At 41.5% G+C, this 16,603-nt stretch overlaps 1 protein-coding gene across 3 annotated transcripts; it reads right to left on the bottom strand.

The window, feature by feature from the left end:
* Positions 1-5,386: 5,386 nt before the first annotated feature.
* WEE1 (WEE1 G2 checkpoint kinase) lies at positions 5,387-16,603 on the bottom strand. Of its 3 annotated transcripts, none has more exons than XM_076344012.1 (11): positions 16,043-16,603; positions 13,432-13,640; positions 12,752-12,818; positions 12,496-12,668; positions 11,414-11,535; positions 10,600-10,746; positions 10,113-10,208; positions 9,948-10,033; positions 9,525-9,695; positions 9,290-9,435; positions 5,387-6,780 (listed from the first exon to the last, which is right to left on the bottom strand). In XM_076344012.1, exons 1-11 carry the CDS (start codon positions 16,595-16,597, stop codon positions 6,630-6,632), a joined length of 1,923 nt encoding a protein of 640 aa, XP_076200127.1. In that variant the 5' UTR covers positions 16,598-16,603; the 3' UTR covers positions 5,387-6,629. The 3 variants fall into 3 exon arrangements, with proteins under 3 accessions (XP_076200127.1, XP_076200129.1, XP_076200128.1); XM_076344014.1 differs by lacking the exon at positions 16,043-16,603 and adding an exon at positions 15,749-15,908; XM_076344013.1 differs by lacking the exon at positions 16,043-16,603 and adding an exon at positions 15,355-15,562.

Below are 16,603 nucleotides of genomic sequence, written 5' to 3' on the forward strand. Positions count from 1 at the left end.
AGCATAGAACAAATATATGGGGAGATTCTACCCTAAACATCTTAACACCTAAGTAGCTGAGAGTGAAACAGCTGTAGAGATAGGAAGATCACTCAAGGTTGGTGAGACTACTAGAAGTTGGGAATAGGAGGTATTTCTCCTGTCCCCGCCATCCCTATCCTGCAGAACACCTTGGCTAAAATACTCTCAATTAGTGGTGCGTTCTGTTGTCTGTAAATGATGAACAAAATCTTCTCCATCAGGATGCAGGCTGAACATGCAGAATCTTTTCCTGTGCATAAACGGTAATTCAGTAACACCAGCAGTTTTTCTGTCCATTAGCCCACCTGTCTGGCAGTAACCCTAGGGATACATAGAAGATCATTAATTAGAATTAGGCCAGTTAGTCTGCTTTCATCTTGAGTCAAACAGAGAAATCAGTTTAGACCAGCATGATTATTCAGATGTCATGCTAAATATTGATACTGAATATTAGAAGGGAGTCAAATGACTGGCAAAAGGAAGATCTTTGAAACCAATTCTTCAGATTTTTCAAGACTATCCAGAACCTCAGATAATTTTTAAGCATGTACAACCTCAGATCTCTGAGCAACAGTAATAAATTGCTTCCTGTTTAATTAGGCACAGCAATATTCTCTCCTCAGGGCACCTTCTTTTCCCCTACCCTGATCCCATTATACTTTGGGAAGATAGCATCTTCATCCAATTCCAACTGTCTAAACAGAAACAGGACCTTAATTTCCTGTGTGCTGTCCTGCCCAGTCGCTGCTTCTTCCTGCTTTCTCTCTGCAGTGTTTCTTGAGACAAGAACCAATGTGGCTCAGCAGCCTCCAACCAGGGGACCTCGCTCACAGCTCACTCTCAGATGGTTTCCATGGTTCACTGAAAGAAGGTAAAGTTCAGGCAGGGAACAGCCCTGCTTTTGACTCCTGCTGGCCATTGCTTTAGACCCGAGTCCTCAAGCACAGCTATAGCAGTGATATTCATAGGTAGCACACACACACAGATTTATTAAGTGTGCATACATGTTATATACCAAATCACATGTATGGTGAAATCATGAGGATGCCTTTTCCAAGCCTACAGAACCGAGGGGTGGGTGCAGATGAAAAAATAAAAGTCAACACTTACTTGAGCTACTTCTGGCAAGAATGCTGAATCACTACTGCAGAACAAGACAATGATTTCTAACATTCAGGGTCGAGTGTCACGCTAGCACACAAACACTTTAAATAGACAAGAACTTGGTGTAGTTGACCATTTTGTCCACCAGGTGTTGCTGGAGACTACGAAACACATTGAAGACAACGTCAAGCTGGTCAGCTTTTGGTAGGGGTGGGGGGAGCAGGAAATAGTGAGCCGATAGGACAAGGTCAGGTTGGACGGGGCTCTGAGCAACCTGCTCTAGTTGAAGATGTCCCTGCTCATTGCAGGGGGGTTGGACTAGATGACCTTTAGAGGTCCCTTCCAACCCAAATCATTCTATGACACTTGGAAACTGGAGAAAAAAAAAAAACAAACCACCAAAAAACCCCACGTTAGACAAATGCTGTGTATCAATAGCTTAACAAAAACAAAACGAAAAAAGAGACTAAGACGACCTTCGTAATTCTAGCTGGTTAATCCTGTGTGAATTCATGGCAAAAATTGCTGGGAGTTCAATACGCAATCTATGAAAGTAGAACAACAGTTTCTAGTTATGCTACAGTTTCCAACTGGAAGGTGCTAACTTCTCTTTACAGACATACTCCTCGTCCATCTGTTGGCCTTCATGGCTGTAATAGACCAGTAGTACGCATGACTATCACAGTACTGTTTTCTGGAAAAAATATTCTCCAAGTAAATCCAATTTTGTTTCAATACTAATGGCACACATAGTATTTCATATAGTATTTGAATACAATGTGATTCAAAATATTTTTTAAAATATAGCATTTGTGATTTGATTATAATGGTCTAGCCTGCAAAACAATGAAAAACTAAGTTCATGGAAAGGTTTGATTCACAAGATGAATTATCCAAAAAGTGAATCAATCCTTGATACTTGAAATTCACATTAAATAGTTGAGGGGGTCAATACTTTTTTTGTTTGTTTCCAACAAGAACTAGTTTTGTACAGTCAAATGGAAGACAATTCATCCACAAATCAATCATTTAGATGGAACAATTTCAGAATATTCTTTTGGAAAGCAGCATTTGTCAGTGTTAAATGATGCCATGTCTTTACAGGAAACTAATTCTGTAAGAGCTTTAGTCCACTACACCACCCACTCTTCAGGCACAAGATGCAGCAAGACTGGACAGGTAGTGTTGGCCAGTAACGTATCATTAGAAGATGGATTACAGACACTGGATTTATATTCAAAGAAGACAAAGAAGCAGACAAATATCTAGAGGAGGTGGGGATATGAAATACCTGCTTTCAGTTCTTTTTAGGTTCTCTTTTCTATGTAGTTCTTCAAGAAGTCAGGTACTCTGATCAAAAAAGTTAAGGTACTATGCTACCTCTGTATCAGAAAATTAAGCTAGATGAATTAACAAGAAAAATGGTTAAACATTAAATGTAGCTATTTTGAATAACACATTTGCCACCCAACTCTAATGCTTGCTTCTTAAATTGAGATAAAGCTTTCTTAAAGTGCTGAAGCTCATCTTGTAACACCATGCTTGGTAAAATTTCTTCAACTGACATCTGACTTTCTACATTTTGCGAGCGGCTAATCATCTTCCACCTGAAAAGGTGGCTTGCTTAACTACATACAAGTTTTGCCCAAATATTGTTTTTGCAATAAATTCGTAAGCTACCAAAATTACTGTAAAATTGTTTCTATTAAAAAAGAAAACCCCTTCAATATCAGTAAAACTAGATACCACTTCTCACTCAGCAAGCATCTGAATCATGAATGACTGGATGCTGGGAGTATTCATGGGAAGCATTAACGCACACTTTCCAAATTCTCTGCCTCTTCCCACTGGCCACTTTTGGGGCCAGCCATTCCCCCTCAGCCTCACCATTGGCCTCAGGAAAGCTTATGAAAATTTGAGATAAAATTTCACCATTCTTACTGCTCTCATAAACTGCTTAAAACCCCTGAAGCTCTTTTTTAAACATTGTCCTTGGCACACAGGAGAAAGTTAAAACATCCAAAGCCACTTCAGTTGCATTGTTTAGGCTGGGCATCCCTTCCACGGCAGATACAAAACCTGTGACCAGCAACAGAATAGAATCATAGAATCATTTAGGTTGGAAAAGACCCTTAAGATCATCAAGTCCAACCGTTAACCTAACACTGCCAAGTCCACCACTACACCATGTCCCTAAGCACCACATCTACATGTCTTTTAAATACCTCCAGGGATGGAGACTCAACCACTTCCCCGGGCAGCCTGTTCCAGTGCTTTGACAACCCTTTCGGTGAAGAAATGTTTCCTAATATCCAATCCAAACCTCCCCTGGCACAACTTGAGGCCGTTTCCTCTTGTCCTTTTACTTTTTACTTGGGAGAAGAGACCGACACCCACCTTGCTACAACCTCCTTTCAGGTAGTTGTAGAGAGCGATGAGGTCTCCCCTCAGCCTCCTTTTCTCCAGGCTAAACAACCCGTTCCCTCAGCCGCTCCTCAGAAGACTTGCTCTCCAGACCCTTCACCAGCTTTGTTGTTCTTCTTTGGACACACTCCAGCACCTCAATGTCTTTCTTGTAGTGAGGGGCCCAAAACTGAACACAGTATTCAAGGGGCGGCCTCACCAGTGCCGAGTACAGGGGGACAATCACTTCCCTACTCCTGCTGGCCAAACTATTCCTGATATAGGCCAGGATGCCATTGGCCTTCTTGGCCACCTGGGCACACTGCCGGCTCATGTTCAGCCGGCTGTCAACCAACACCCCCAGATCCTTTTCCGCCAGGCAGCTTTCCAGCCACTCTTCCCCAAGCCTGTAGTGTTGCATGGGGCTGTTGTGACCCAAGTGCAGGACCTGACACTTAGCCTTGTTGAACCTCATACAGTTGGCCTCGGCCCATCGATCCAGCCTGTCCAGGTCCCTCTGTAGAGCCTTCCTACCCTCAAGCAGATCAACACTCCCGCCCAACTTGGTGTCGTCTGCAAACTTACTGAGGGTGCACTCAATCCCCTCATCCAGATCACTGATAAAAGATATTCAGCAGAACTGGCCCCAACACTGAGCCCTGGGGAACACCACTTGTGACTGGCCGCCAACTGGATTTAACTCCATTGACCACAACTCTTTGGGCCCGGCCATCCATCCAGTTTTTTTACCCAGTGAAGAGTGTACCTCTACAAGCCTAGATAGCTACTGTGTATGGCTTGTTTGCACAGCAATACCTGCACTGATGTTATAAGCCTCTGAAAACGAGTGATGCAAGACCACATAATTATCACAGGTAGATCAAATTTATTTACGCTGTAGGGGAAGAAATGCTTATTAAGTTTGTTGATCCCCCACCAATTGATATTTATGACTGTTTAGAAGTAGGCTTTGAGAGGTCTCATTTAGTGTATAAGAATACTGAAATGCTGCAAAAAACCCATATGAGATATTCTAATTTCTCTCACAAACAAGACAGGACTATCATAGAAAGTAAAAACTTAAAGGTATTCCAGTCTATCAATTTTTACTGATGAGAACTGCATATTCAGAGAATAAAGTTACTTAAACCAAGCCTCTGAATTTCACTGTCATATATGAATAGCACTGAGACCTCTTACAAATAAAAATACTTAGCAGTTTTCATTTGCTAATTGCGAAGTTAAATTTTATGATAGTCCATTCAATTCACAGCTTCTCTGATAGTCACCTGCAACTCTTTAATACAGCAATGTAAAAGCTTCCTCAATAGACTAATCTATTAAGCCTTTATTAATTTTACTGTGTCTCTACTGTATCTCTCTCTCTGAGGTAGAATACAAATGCATAAACATTTTGCATCCATGCCACAGAATATGCTGTTATTGTGTTCCCTAGACTATTCCAATTCCTCCCACTGTTCTCTTCCCATTCTCTGCAATTCATGAGTTTTCCTCCTTACCTCAGACCCAGGTCTTTCTTCACATACTTTCATGTAGTCCTCTGTGTTCACTGTCACGGGTTCCACTTCAAATCTTCCAGGGGCTTCATCTTTCCAACATGCAGTACCATTTCTGAAGCTGTAGAGACAGACTGCTATAGATACTCACGCGCAGACTGTGATGCTTCTCTCCTAACATAACTATCAGCGAGTATGTCATCTCAGTCCCACTCTCATGTGAGGGAATCACAAGCATTACGCAGGAGCAGGAAGCAGATCTAATCAGGACCTGCCATAGTATATTCCTGACTCAGTATTTTATTTCCACAACTATAGAGTTAAATAAGTGTTAGACAATATTAAACAAAACTTTTAACTTTAATATTCAAATTCAACACTAGTAAGAACAAATAGAGCACAAATGGGAAACATTGTTTAAACTAAAATTAATGAAGAGACAAGCCAGTAATTAGAACAGTTCTATTTTTTAGCAACATCTGTCAGCCTAGGTCCAACATCAGTATAGGTTCTGACGGCCACATTCTGTTCATTTTGGAACTTAAAACTGAATAGTTAAGCTTTGTCTGTTGGCATCTCAGACTGCAGTTTCAGTATAGTATACTGTAAGCATGATCAAACTTATGTACATAAACAATGAAGAACAACCTGAACACTTACACTAAACAATTATTTACAAGTACTCCAACATAAAAAAAAAATACAATAGCCTCAAGAATGGACAACTGAAAAGAATACCAACATTTAGAGAACCTCATTAGAAAGAATTACAAAACATCAATAGCCAAGACATTAACAATTGCACTACACTAATACAGAGTCCAAATATTAAATTGGTGCATTACTTCACAATGCACTAGCTTTGAGAGAAAAATGCTGCCTTCACTAAAATGCAGCTTAGATTTGTTTCACGTAATTGTTTTAACAAGAAGCGTATTAACACAATAATGATTGTTTTAATGCTACAGTTTACAGCGAGGACAACAAACTAAAAATAGCAGCAGTTCCACATGGCACTTAATTCCACAGGTTTCTAAGCTGTGGTTTATGCAATGCCTACAAAGTGCTCCCAGTTGAATATACAAATAAAATTCACAATAAAAGTCTACCTGACATCAGGTACATTGAGTGTAGGTGGCCTTAAAGCCCGTCTTTCAAAATGTATTCCCCTCTGCTCCAAAAAAAAAATCAGTAACTATCAAAGCAAGGCCCCCTCCCTCCCTCTTAAAGATCATTAGGGATATTACTTCTTATTACAATGCCGTAACACTACAAAGCAGCACACCACTACAGTGGTTAACCCTGGGACGATGTAACATCTAACAGTGTAACCGAAAGGCTTATGGATTAACATCCAGGATCCTCTATAGACAAGATAGTAACTGAGTCCATTAACTCAAATGGTTAATACAGCTAATCAGCCATATTGTACAAGTAAAAACCCAGAAGCAATTCCTGTAAAACTAGTGACACTGATCAAAGACAGGACAAGAAACCAGGAATTGAATGCTTCCTTCAATTCCTTAGGCTTCAGTCCGGCAGAGATGCTATAGCCATCCTCAGTAGTTCTTTTAGACTTCATAGTTAGTATATAGTAAGACTAACTGAGCGGTTCATTTTCTTTCCAATGAGTCGAGATGGTCTATTTTGCGTCGTAGATCTAGTTGTCATCCTGTCAGTGAACAGTGCTCGCTCCTCAGCTGCAGCCTTTGCCATCTGTGCCTTCTTCAGCTCTCTGCAAGACATTGAGAGAGTTAACACTTACGCAACGGTATCACAGTAAGGACTACAGGCGTATCACAGCAAGAGTGTTTCAAATGAGTTACAGCAGTTCAGAACGTAAGACTTGCCGTCAACTTAGGTCATACTAAGACCATTATCATTCGCATCCACCCGTTTACAACCCAGTGGCCAGAAGTGGGATGTCTGTTACTTGTCTAGATGTTCTTTCTTTTGAACAAGGGAAGGAAATGACAAATTCACACAACTCAGTCAGATTTTGAAATCCAGCCTTTTGTAAGCAGCTTGACACTTCAATTACCAGAACATGGTAGGATGCTGTTTACTTTCTAGTACAAGCCGTATAATAAATCACTGAAGAGTTAATTACTGAGGTTTGCCCAAATGAAGCCTTCAGCCACAACTGAACTTCTGTGGAAGATTCAGACAGACATACACTTAGATGAACACAGATGAACGTAACTGGCAACAGACAACTCGGGAAGCATCCTTTTCCTTTTGCATACCCACATCAAAAGCTCATCACCACCTGTATCTTTCTTGCCTAACATAAAAACTTGAGCCCAAAACTGCAAGGCTGAGTCACTGAAGGTGGCACAGGCCATTGTCCTTGTGCAACATTCTGTCAACTATTCTGTTTCAGAAAATTACCAATACTCAGTCTGAGGACAAAGTTAAATAAAACTCAGGATAAAACCATGAAATAGTCTGACTAAAGAGCAAAGTTATCTTTATCAAGGGTTTCCCCAGACACCCCTTTTCTCCTTTCCTTAAATGCTGACATATGGCTAAGTGTAAGGATTCCCCCCATACTCTTTTCCTTCTCCTATCCCAAACTATCCCTCAAAAAATTTTCTCCACTGTAAGAACTAGTATTTGTAATCTCACTTCACATCCGGACTCCAAAGCAAGATCAAATTTTACAGGCTTGCTGGATATTGGTGTAGGTGTATTTAGTTTTAAGCTACATGTTTTAGTTTAGTAAGCTACTCCCATTCTTGTAAGCCAAAGTATTACTCATTAACACCCATGCCCCACCTAATCCTCCCCACATTATCACTGTGTCAGTTCACTGCAAGAGAATGCAATCAATTTTTACTCATCTTCCCTAAATATTGAACGTCAGTCACAAATGCACACACATGTGCACATTCACTCATCACACCATTACCAGGAAATTTAAGTTTTAAAATATACTTCCATTCTTCCCTAGAAGTCTAATCTTGAGTTCTTCCTTTCTCTGAAGAAGATGACACAGTAGAAGAAGCTGAGTTTCCTTACAAGGATTCCTTTCACTGATAACTTACACAAGTGGTATCTTAAATGGGTCAGATGCAGGAGTGTTTAAAAAAAAAAAAAAAGGTAAAACAAAATAAACCAAAAATACCTATCTGAACTATTTTATGGAACACTATCCCACACAACGTTAAGAATTACTGTGGATAAGTGCTCTTTTTAAATCATTCTTGGATCTACAGTTATTTTATAAGGATGTGCCCTACTTGTTGCCAGGCAAGAAGTAGTCTTCACAAAACATTAGCTTTGCCAACTTCTTTTACATGATACAAAAATATGTTGTCTTTATACAAGCAAGTTACCTCAGCAAATCTGTCCTTGAATAACCTGGACAAGCTGACAAATTATTCTTTCTACAGTCAGTGTAATTCATAAGAAGATTATAAAGATAACCATCTAAAATGGCAAGTCTGGCTACATTCAGACTGTAGCAATGGCAAGATAAGCAGATAGCAATGGAGAGAATCCAAACACGAAGTTAACATCTTCACTCAAAATGAGCCAGTCAGAAAGTAATCAGTGTTCCATATTCCCTCATAAAAGCCTGCCTATTACGTAGAATACGTGCAAAGTTAACTGCAGTGAAAGATTCAGATGATTGCTTCTTAACTTACTCTTTCTCTGAAACTTAAGCAGAAATCAGACTTTCCTAAATGGAATCTCTTCTTCAAAGCTTTAATTCAAAGTTGAGTGTTTGAGCAAGGGGTAGGACAAGATGATCTCCCAAAACAAATGATTCTCTGATAACCTAATAACACTGCTTTGTACAAGTCAAATTAGTCCAAAAACATTCCTGATGTGCCATTTAAGTTCAAAACAGCTCATTTAAGTCATGTTTTCCAACATGTTTCAATGTACAGATGACCTAGGAAAACACAAGACTCAAATAATATAGATGTAGGTTACACTACACATCACAAAAGTATGCATTATGCTTGAAACATTTTTTAAAAACTGTCATGTTTTGTATACCTTGAATACTAATAGTGTAGTTGAGATTCCCTTAAGAGTGTTCAAGAAGTTCCTTCTACGGAGAAAGTTCCTTTTAAAGTTACATAACCCACTTTGTACTCTCAGGGATGTACACGCATACAGATTTGTGGACCTCATGCAGAAACAAGGACAGTCCTGTTTTATCATCACTCTACTATCATATGAAAACCCATTAGAAATTAAGTTGTATTTAAGGACCCCAAGGGACTACTTACTTCTGCAAGAGTGAGTTTTTGAATTTTTCAGCATTCAGTTCTATCCGGAGCTGCTCTGCACTCTTTTTTGCAGCAGAGAGAAGCACTGAATGCTTGACTAGTGCCACAGCTGAAGGCCTTTTCTCTGGATCAGGATTAATCATAACCTTAGAAAAATAAAATAAGGCATTCTAGTTAAGGCCAGTAATACAGTAAATTACACTAATCAGTGAGCTACTGGTACAAGAGTTCTTACTTTTAGTAAGTCTAGTAATTCTTGAGAAAGCACTTGTGGTATTCTAGGTAGTTTTCCTTGTCGAATTTCATGCCATTGGTCCCCATTAGTTGGAAGTGGTTCAGCCCCAGCAGCACAGACAACAGTCAGAGCAAGAGCAAAAATATCTGCTTTCGGCAAATGAGTGTAGTTCTTGAAAAATAAAGAAAAATAGATTTACTGCACATACGACCCAGCGTGAGAAGAAATCTAACAGACAGCTAAACCATTCAGCACTGAACACATCCACAATATTACATTCCCCTTTAAGTACTACCAGTGTTCAAGGGGATACCATTTAGGAAGTTTCTCCTCCAGCAAGGAGGCAGCAGACAGCAACTCATTACTCTCAAGAAAACAGCATGCAGACCTAACATCACTATTTTCCACAAACAGAACAGTTACCTCTTGTAGGACTTCATTCGCAAGAAAACGGCTATCACCTTCCTCCACTTGTGGACTAGATACTCGAGTTACATGACCAAGGTCACCTGCAAAAAGAAGTTAGTTATTTTTCGGAAGACAAGTAGACAATGCAATTCTTTTGAGCACAAGTGTGCTGCTTCTCACCTATTTTAAATATGACTCTATCAGATGACCAGTCATCATCATCACCTTCTTCTGAAGTTGTACTCGGGACTGATGTCCTAGATATGAAAATATTACCTGAAAAAGAGCAGAACTGTTAAAAAACCCCATTTCTGTCCAATTTCTACTTCATCGAGTTTCACTACAGTTTGCTTTAGCCACACAGAAGTTTTAGTTGTCTACATACCCAGTTCCTAGAGTAAGAAACTATAATTTACTCGCTCTGGCCCCTCTGCTGGGAGGGGAGCCAAGCATTATGAAAGTAGAGTCAATTACACAAAAAAGACCCAAGATAAAACTCAACCACACTAAGTTTGCTAGCCAACTTTATAACTGACATCTTTGTACTGCCATTTAGAATTTCAGTGAAGAATTTACAGTTAGTAAGGTGTGGCTAACTGCTCTTTTTTCTACAGCAAATTAAACTGAGGAAGTTGTCAATACAGAGTAAAGCAGTTTACAAACTTACTAGGTTTGATATCCATGTGTACCAGTGACATTGAATGAATGTACTTTAAACCTCGAGCCACCTGAAGTAGCAGGTCCTTCAGTTCTGGTTCAGTAAAATAACGCATATTCCTGTAATTTTCACTTATGGCATCTGCTAAACTGCCACCTAAAACACCATTAAAGAAAACAACTAATTATTTTACACCATACAGTTGACAAAGTAATGACCACTTGCTTCCAAAAGTAAGTACAACTGGCTTCCAAAATTAACAGTGAATATGTCACCAAGAACTCACTGATGACACACAGGAAGTGTAAAATCTAGTGCTGTATCCCCTCTTTATAGCCATGTAATATAATAAAATTATTTTTCTGCGCTGTAGTTGCCGTGCAAATCAACGGGATACCAATACAAGGGAAAAGACCTCTCTCCCTCTTCCAAATCTCTGGCAGGCTATCAACCATTAGCAAAAAGCTTCAGAAATCAGGTCCATCTCCCTTTTTAAAGGAAACTCTCTGGTAATTTTCTCTATTCCAGCTTGTACTATTGTACAGAAGAACAGTTTTGCTGCTTGCAAATGCCTCGCTGTACTTCCAATATTCTTGAACACTTAAGACTTTGTCTGCAATTTTGTACAGTTTTTACTTCATTTATCTGATGTGCCTTTTCCAACAGAAAGGAACATCAGACATATTTGAGACAACGATGGTATGAGCTATGTGTAGGGCAATCAATTCCTAACTAGTGCTAGGGATTTGTAGAGATACCTATATATCTTCCAAAGTTAGATTTTTTGAAAGCAAGTTCAGAACAAGCGATAAACTTTACTTACCATTGCAGTATTCATTCTGTATAAGCATATGATCATCTTCTGCCCACGCAGAGTAGTATCTTACTACGTGAGAATGCTGTCCCAGAACTGCATGTGCATAGACCTCTCTTAAAGCATTTTGCCTGTTACAGCACAAAAAATAACAGCACACAAGAATATTATGAGGTGAAATTAGTCCAATTTCAGCTTGATAGAAACACTTACTATAATATCATGCCCCTCTGCCAGCTCAGGTTTCTAATTAAAATCTTCATATTCAGTTCTGTGGCACCTTAAGGTGGATTTGTATTTGTATCCAAACAGCTAAAATAATTTACATTGTATTAGAAGACTAAGTATATGGAACATCAAAAAACAGGTTTTGTTGCAGGTAATTCTTGAGGGAGCTGCCACTTCCATTACATACTTCACAACCAGCAGCAAGCTTTGAGAAGCATCACTGAAGTTTTAGGAAAAAATTAATTATGATCATAAGACAGGAGTATGCCTGAACTCAACATTCCTAACTTCTCGTGTGTAAGTCTGGTATGCAATTTTGAGCAACTCGAAGCTTGTGGCGTTTTATAATATAACTATTAAAACAGTGGGGGGAAAAAGTCATGAATCGCAGGCTCATTCACAAATGCAAAAAAATACCCCAAAACTGACTTAACTAATCTGCATGTCACTCAAGTTGACAAGGATGAGGACCTAGTTGGGAATACTGCTTTCCTTCCACATCTCAAAGGATCATCACTGCACAGTTTATTCATATAGTCCCTCTATTCATAGAGTCCCTCCTGCCATTAGTGCAAGTAAGCATTATTCTTACTTTCCAGATGAGAACAATCTGTTTCCACACAGAATATTGGGACAAACGTCTGCTAGGAGAAAGGCCAAGTAGCCTTTCCTCCCTAGTATTGCACAGTATTCAGAAAAAAGGAAAAAAAAAAGTGACTTCAAAATTGTACCTGGTTTACATTTAATTCATATATATTTATACTTTGCTCTTAAATGCCTTCTCTAGACACCGACACAAAGAGACATGGGAGGAAAAAGCACCAAGAGGTGACTTTTAACTTTTAATAGCAGGAAATACTCACTCATCCACTGAGCCAGCTAAGGGTTTCTTGGATCGCTTTATTGCATAAATACAGCCATCAAGCCTCTTCACACATTTAAACACAGAACCGAATTCACCAGATCCAATCTTCTCCAACTCATGAAACTCGGTTGCATACCGTGACTTCATATTACTTTCTGTTATTGTTATCCTCTGCAAAGATTAGAAAGGAAAATACTTAGATCTGCAAATACACAAACTGCCCAACTTAGTATCAAGTTCTAAAGATTAATTACCTTAGCAGGTCTGATAGTTTCATCTTCAGGCTCTCCATCACTTGCTTCCATGTCCTCCCCACAAGAGCTGAAATTCACACCAGTTACTTTTGCAGAAGTAATATGGCTTAAGTAAACTTAAAACTGAAGTCTAGCAGCTGTTGATTTTTCTGAGATCTAATTCTCCCATTCTACCTAAGTTTAGTTTAACTAACTGAATGCTAGAGATTAGTAAGCACAAACTCATAAAATAAAGGTACCATGTCATTAGTACCTTTAGAAAGAAATCTTTGAATCTTTAGAAAGAAAGAATTTCTTTCTTTCTAAAGAAATTTCTGAAGAATTTCTTTCTTTCTAAAGAAAGAATCTTTAGAAAGAAATCTTTGTCATTTCTTTCTTCATGTTTCATACTGGTATTTAATGCGTTTTTCCCTCCTCAAGAAAAGACTGTGTGCATAGCTCATTCAGTCAGGTAAAAAGACTGTAGTCTATCCTCTCTGTATACTAATCAAAAGATCTAGTGCTAAATGGTGATTTCATGACATCATGCATCTCAAAGCAGATACTTTAAAAGCCATATTATGCATCACTAACAGATCTGCAAGGAAAAATACTTTCATAGAAGCAATTTCTAACAAAACTTTTGCAGCTAAAAGTAGTTCTAAAGATAAGCTTAACAAAGGAAGATACAAGTTACTCACTCATTCCAGTGTGTTCTCTTCCTCCTACGACATTTTCCTTCAGAGTTGTGAAGGAACATGGAATCGGGAGTGAAGGGATTAATGTTCACATGAGGTGTTTGTCTAATATCTTCCTCCTGCTTCTCCGATTTCCCAACATTCATAAATAGAGAGCCCCCTCGAAGTTTGACTGAGCTGGAGCCTACTCCTTGTGCTTTAGAAAGCAAACTCTATATTTATTTAAAAAAAAAAAAGGACAAAAAAGACATTTATAGCCTCAATATTCTCAATACTGCTTTAGACACAAACAGTCAGGTCATGCTTGAAAGCCATCATTACTATATTGTCTAATGAAAGCATGAGTTGCTTAAATACTTGCATTTCCATCAAAAAGAATTCCAAAGAAACTATTAGGTTTTATACTCAACACAAAGACAGTTAAAGGAAACACTGAATGTTAAAATAATTTTTAAAAGACAGGAAAGATGATGAGAGCAGTGTTTTCCTGTCTTTAATCATGTCATCGTCACCTAAGCTTCTCGGACAATTCTTTGTCCATGAAATGAACACAGATGAAACTCATGGACCATCCCGTGCTATACCACCATGACTTTCACATACAACATATGGAATTTAGATCACACATAGGAAATTATCTTTGGTGACTACAAATTTAGGTGACAAGCTAAAAAAAAAAAGTAAATAAAATATTTAATACTGATGCACAGATGCCTCTTCATGAGCCTACAAAGAATTGCTCAAGAACTGACAGCACTGTCACACTGTCAGTTCAACATCCAAAACAGATCTTTTGGGTGGTAATTTGTTAGACCAGGCATTTTCCAGGCACACGATGAAACCTCTCCCAGTTAGGTAGGGCAGTTTGCACCTGAGTCTCCTACATCTTGGTGAGGATGCCAACTGCTGACTGATTGGATCACAAGCAGGAGTATTGCCTTATCCTAGCAACACCTTACAAAATAAAGAATTGACATAACCAAAGCCTAAACCACCACAGGGAAGATGACCGATACTTGGGAATCTCAACTGCACTCCCCAAATCTGGACTAGGTGAAGACCTTTAAGTCACTGTGTCTCTCAACACGCATTTCCGCACTTCCACCGGATACCTTAACCAACTGATTCTTCCAGATTCCAAAGATAACCTCTCCAAGATAACCCACGTAGAATTTGGGCACCTAATTTAAGAATCCCACTGACCTGCAGCATTAAGACCTTGTTTTTAATGTGTCACAATCCAGAAGACTCTTACATCTCTCAAGCATCTGCTCCTGACTCGGTACAAGATCATCACCAATTTTACTATTTCCAAACGTGTATCACTGATTTCTACCAGTGAACCCTCATTTGAGATGGAAGCTATAGAAAACCAATTAACAAGGTTGCCTTCCTCGCACCTTAAGTCAGTTGTTTTCAGTCTATAGTCTATAAACCCCTGGGAGATTATCCCCGGGGATTATCCCTGGATTACTTCTAAAGGGCTATATGAAAAGTAACGAAGAAAGCAAGACTATTATCACTAGATTTAAATTCACTATACAGTGTTTTACACGAGTGTCGAGTTCAAAAGTTGAAATGTCTTCCAAAAGCCTGTTATTGTCAGAGTTAAGAGCTACCTATCCCTTTAAGCTTTCAAATCCATCAGTTTAACAGCATCGGCTACTCAAACAGCCTTTTACATTTGATGCAAAAGAGTGCAGACACTGAACTTGCACTGGCATACGGTACAACAGCAGTACTCAAACAAGACATACCTATTTACTGACAGACATGCAGGAGCAAATTCCGATTCAAGCTTTTAACTTTCTGGTTACAAAGGTACAAATGCCCACACGACACCAAAATATTTATTTTAAGAGTTTAATATTCTTTCACCTTTTTAAACATCTTTTCCACAAAATATAGCAAAAGCAGGGTACTTACATATAAATAGAGAGAAAAAAGTGTAAAGATGTATTTATAAATACATATTTTATATACGTAAGGGGGGATTGTTCCACGCCCCCAGCTACCCTACGGGACAAAACGCACGACTGGGGGGCCGCGGTACTACTTTCGCTTCCCCGTTCGCCCAGGCCGCGGCCCATCGGCGGACAGCGCGGCAGCCGGGCCTGCGGGGCGAACTGAGAGGCGCCCGCCTCGGCCCCCGCGGACTAGCGGCCTCCAGCCGGGCTGAGGGAGCCACGCGGGGAGGCGGCGCCTCCCCGGCCTTTAACGCGGCGCACGCAGCCGCCCGCCCCTTCCCCACCCCCCCGCCGGGCCCACCGGCGCGCGGAGCCCGAGCGGCCGGCGCGTCGCCCCTCGCGGGTTACATAACCGTAACGGACGGGCTGTGGGCAGGTCCAGGGGCAGACGCCAACTTGCCGTTGCAGGCAGGCGGGGTGGTGCAAGCGGCTCGCGGGGCGGGCGGCGACCCCGCCCGGACCCGGGCCCCCGCCGCCCTCTAATCCCCGCATTTCAACCGCCGGGCGCCGCCGTGCCTCCCGCGGCCCCCCAGCCCGCCGGGGGCGGGCCGGCCGCCGAGCCCTGCCCGGCCCAGCACCACCCTCCGCCCTCACCCCGGGCAGGGGCCCCCGCAGCGCAAAGGAGCGCGCCGGGGCGGGTGCCTCACCTTGGGGGTGTGCGGCGTGTCGAAGAGGCGCAGCTTGCGGAAGGTCTTGTGAGGCGGAGTGCCGGGATAGTCGGGCAGCGGCGAACTGGGCTCCTCGCTCCGCACCCGGTAACCGCTTGCTGCCGGGTGCGGCGGGGAGCGTCCGCAGTAGCGGCGGCCCTTGTGGGGGGGCGGCGGTGAGGGCGAGCCGGCCATGAAATAGGCTCCGGGCGACTTCACCGGAGAGGAGCCGAATCCCTCCTCCTCCCACGAGTCCCCCTCGTCCGGCAGCGGCGCCGCCGCTGGCTCCATCTCCTCCTCCTCCTCCTCCAGCAGGGGCGGGTCGCCCCGCGCCGGGGTGCGAGCCGCCGAGAGCGGCGAGTCCGCCTCCTGGAAGGCCGAGTCCTCGCCGGTGCTGTTGCCGCTGCTGCCGCCTTCTTCCTCCTCATCCTCCTCCTCCTCCTCGCAGTCGCTGTGGCCGCTCAGAAACAGCAGCTTCTGCCGGATCGGGGCGGCCGCCCGCCGCGCCGAGACCCGCCGCGGCGGTGCCGCCTGCTGCAAGCTCAGAAAGCTCATGGCGGC

This window comes from Aptenodytes patagonicus, chromosome 7, assembly GCF_965638725.1.
Source record: "Aptenodytes patagonicus chromosome 7, bAptPat1.pri.cur, whole genome shotgun sequence".
Taxonomy (NCBI): domain Eukaryota; kingdom Metazoa; phylum Chordata; class Aves; order Sphenisciformes; family Spheniscidae; genus Aptenodytes; species Aptenodytes patagonicus.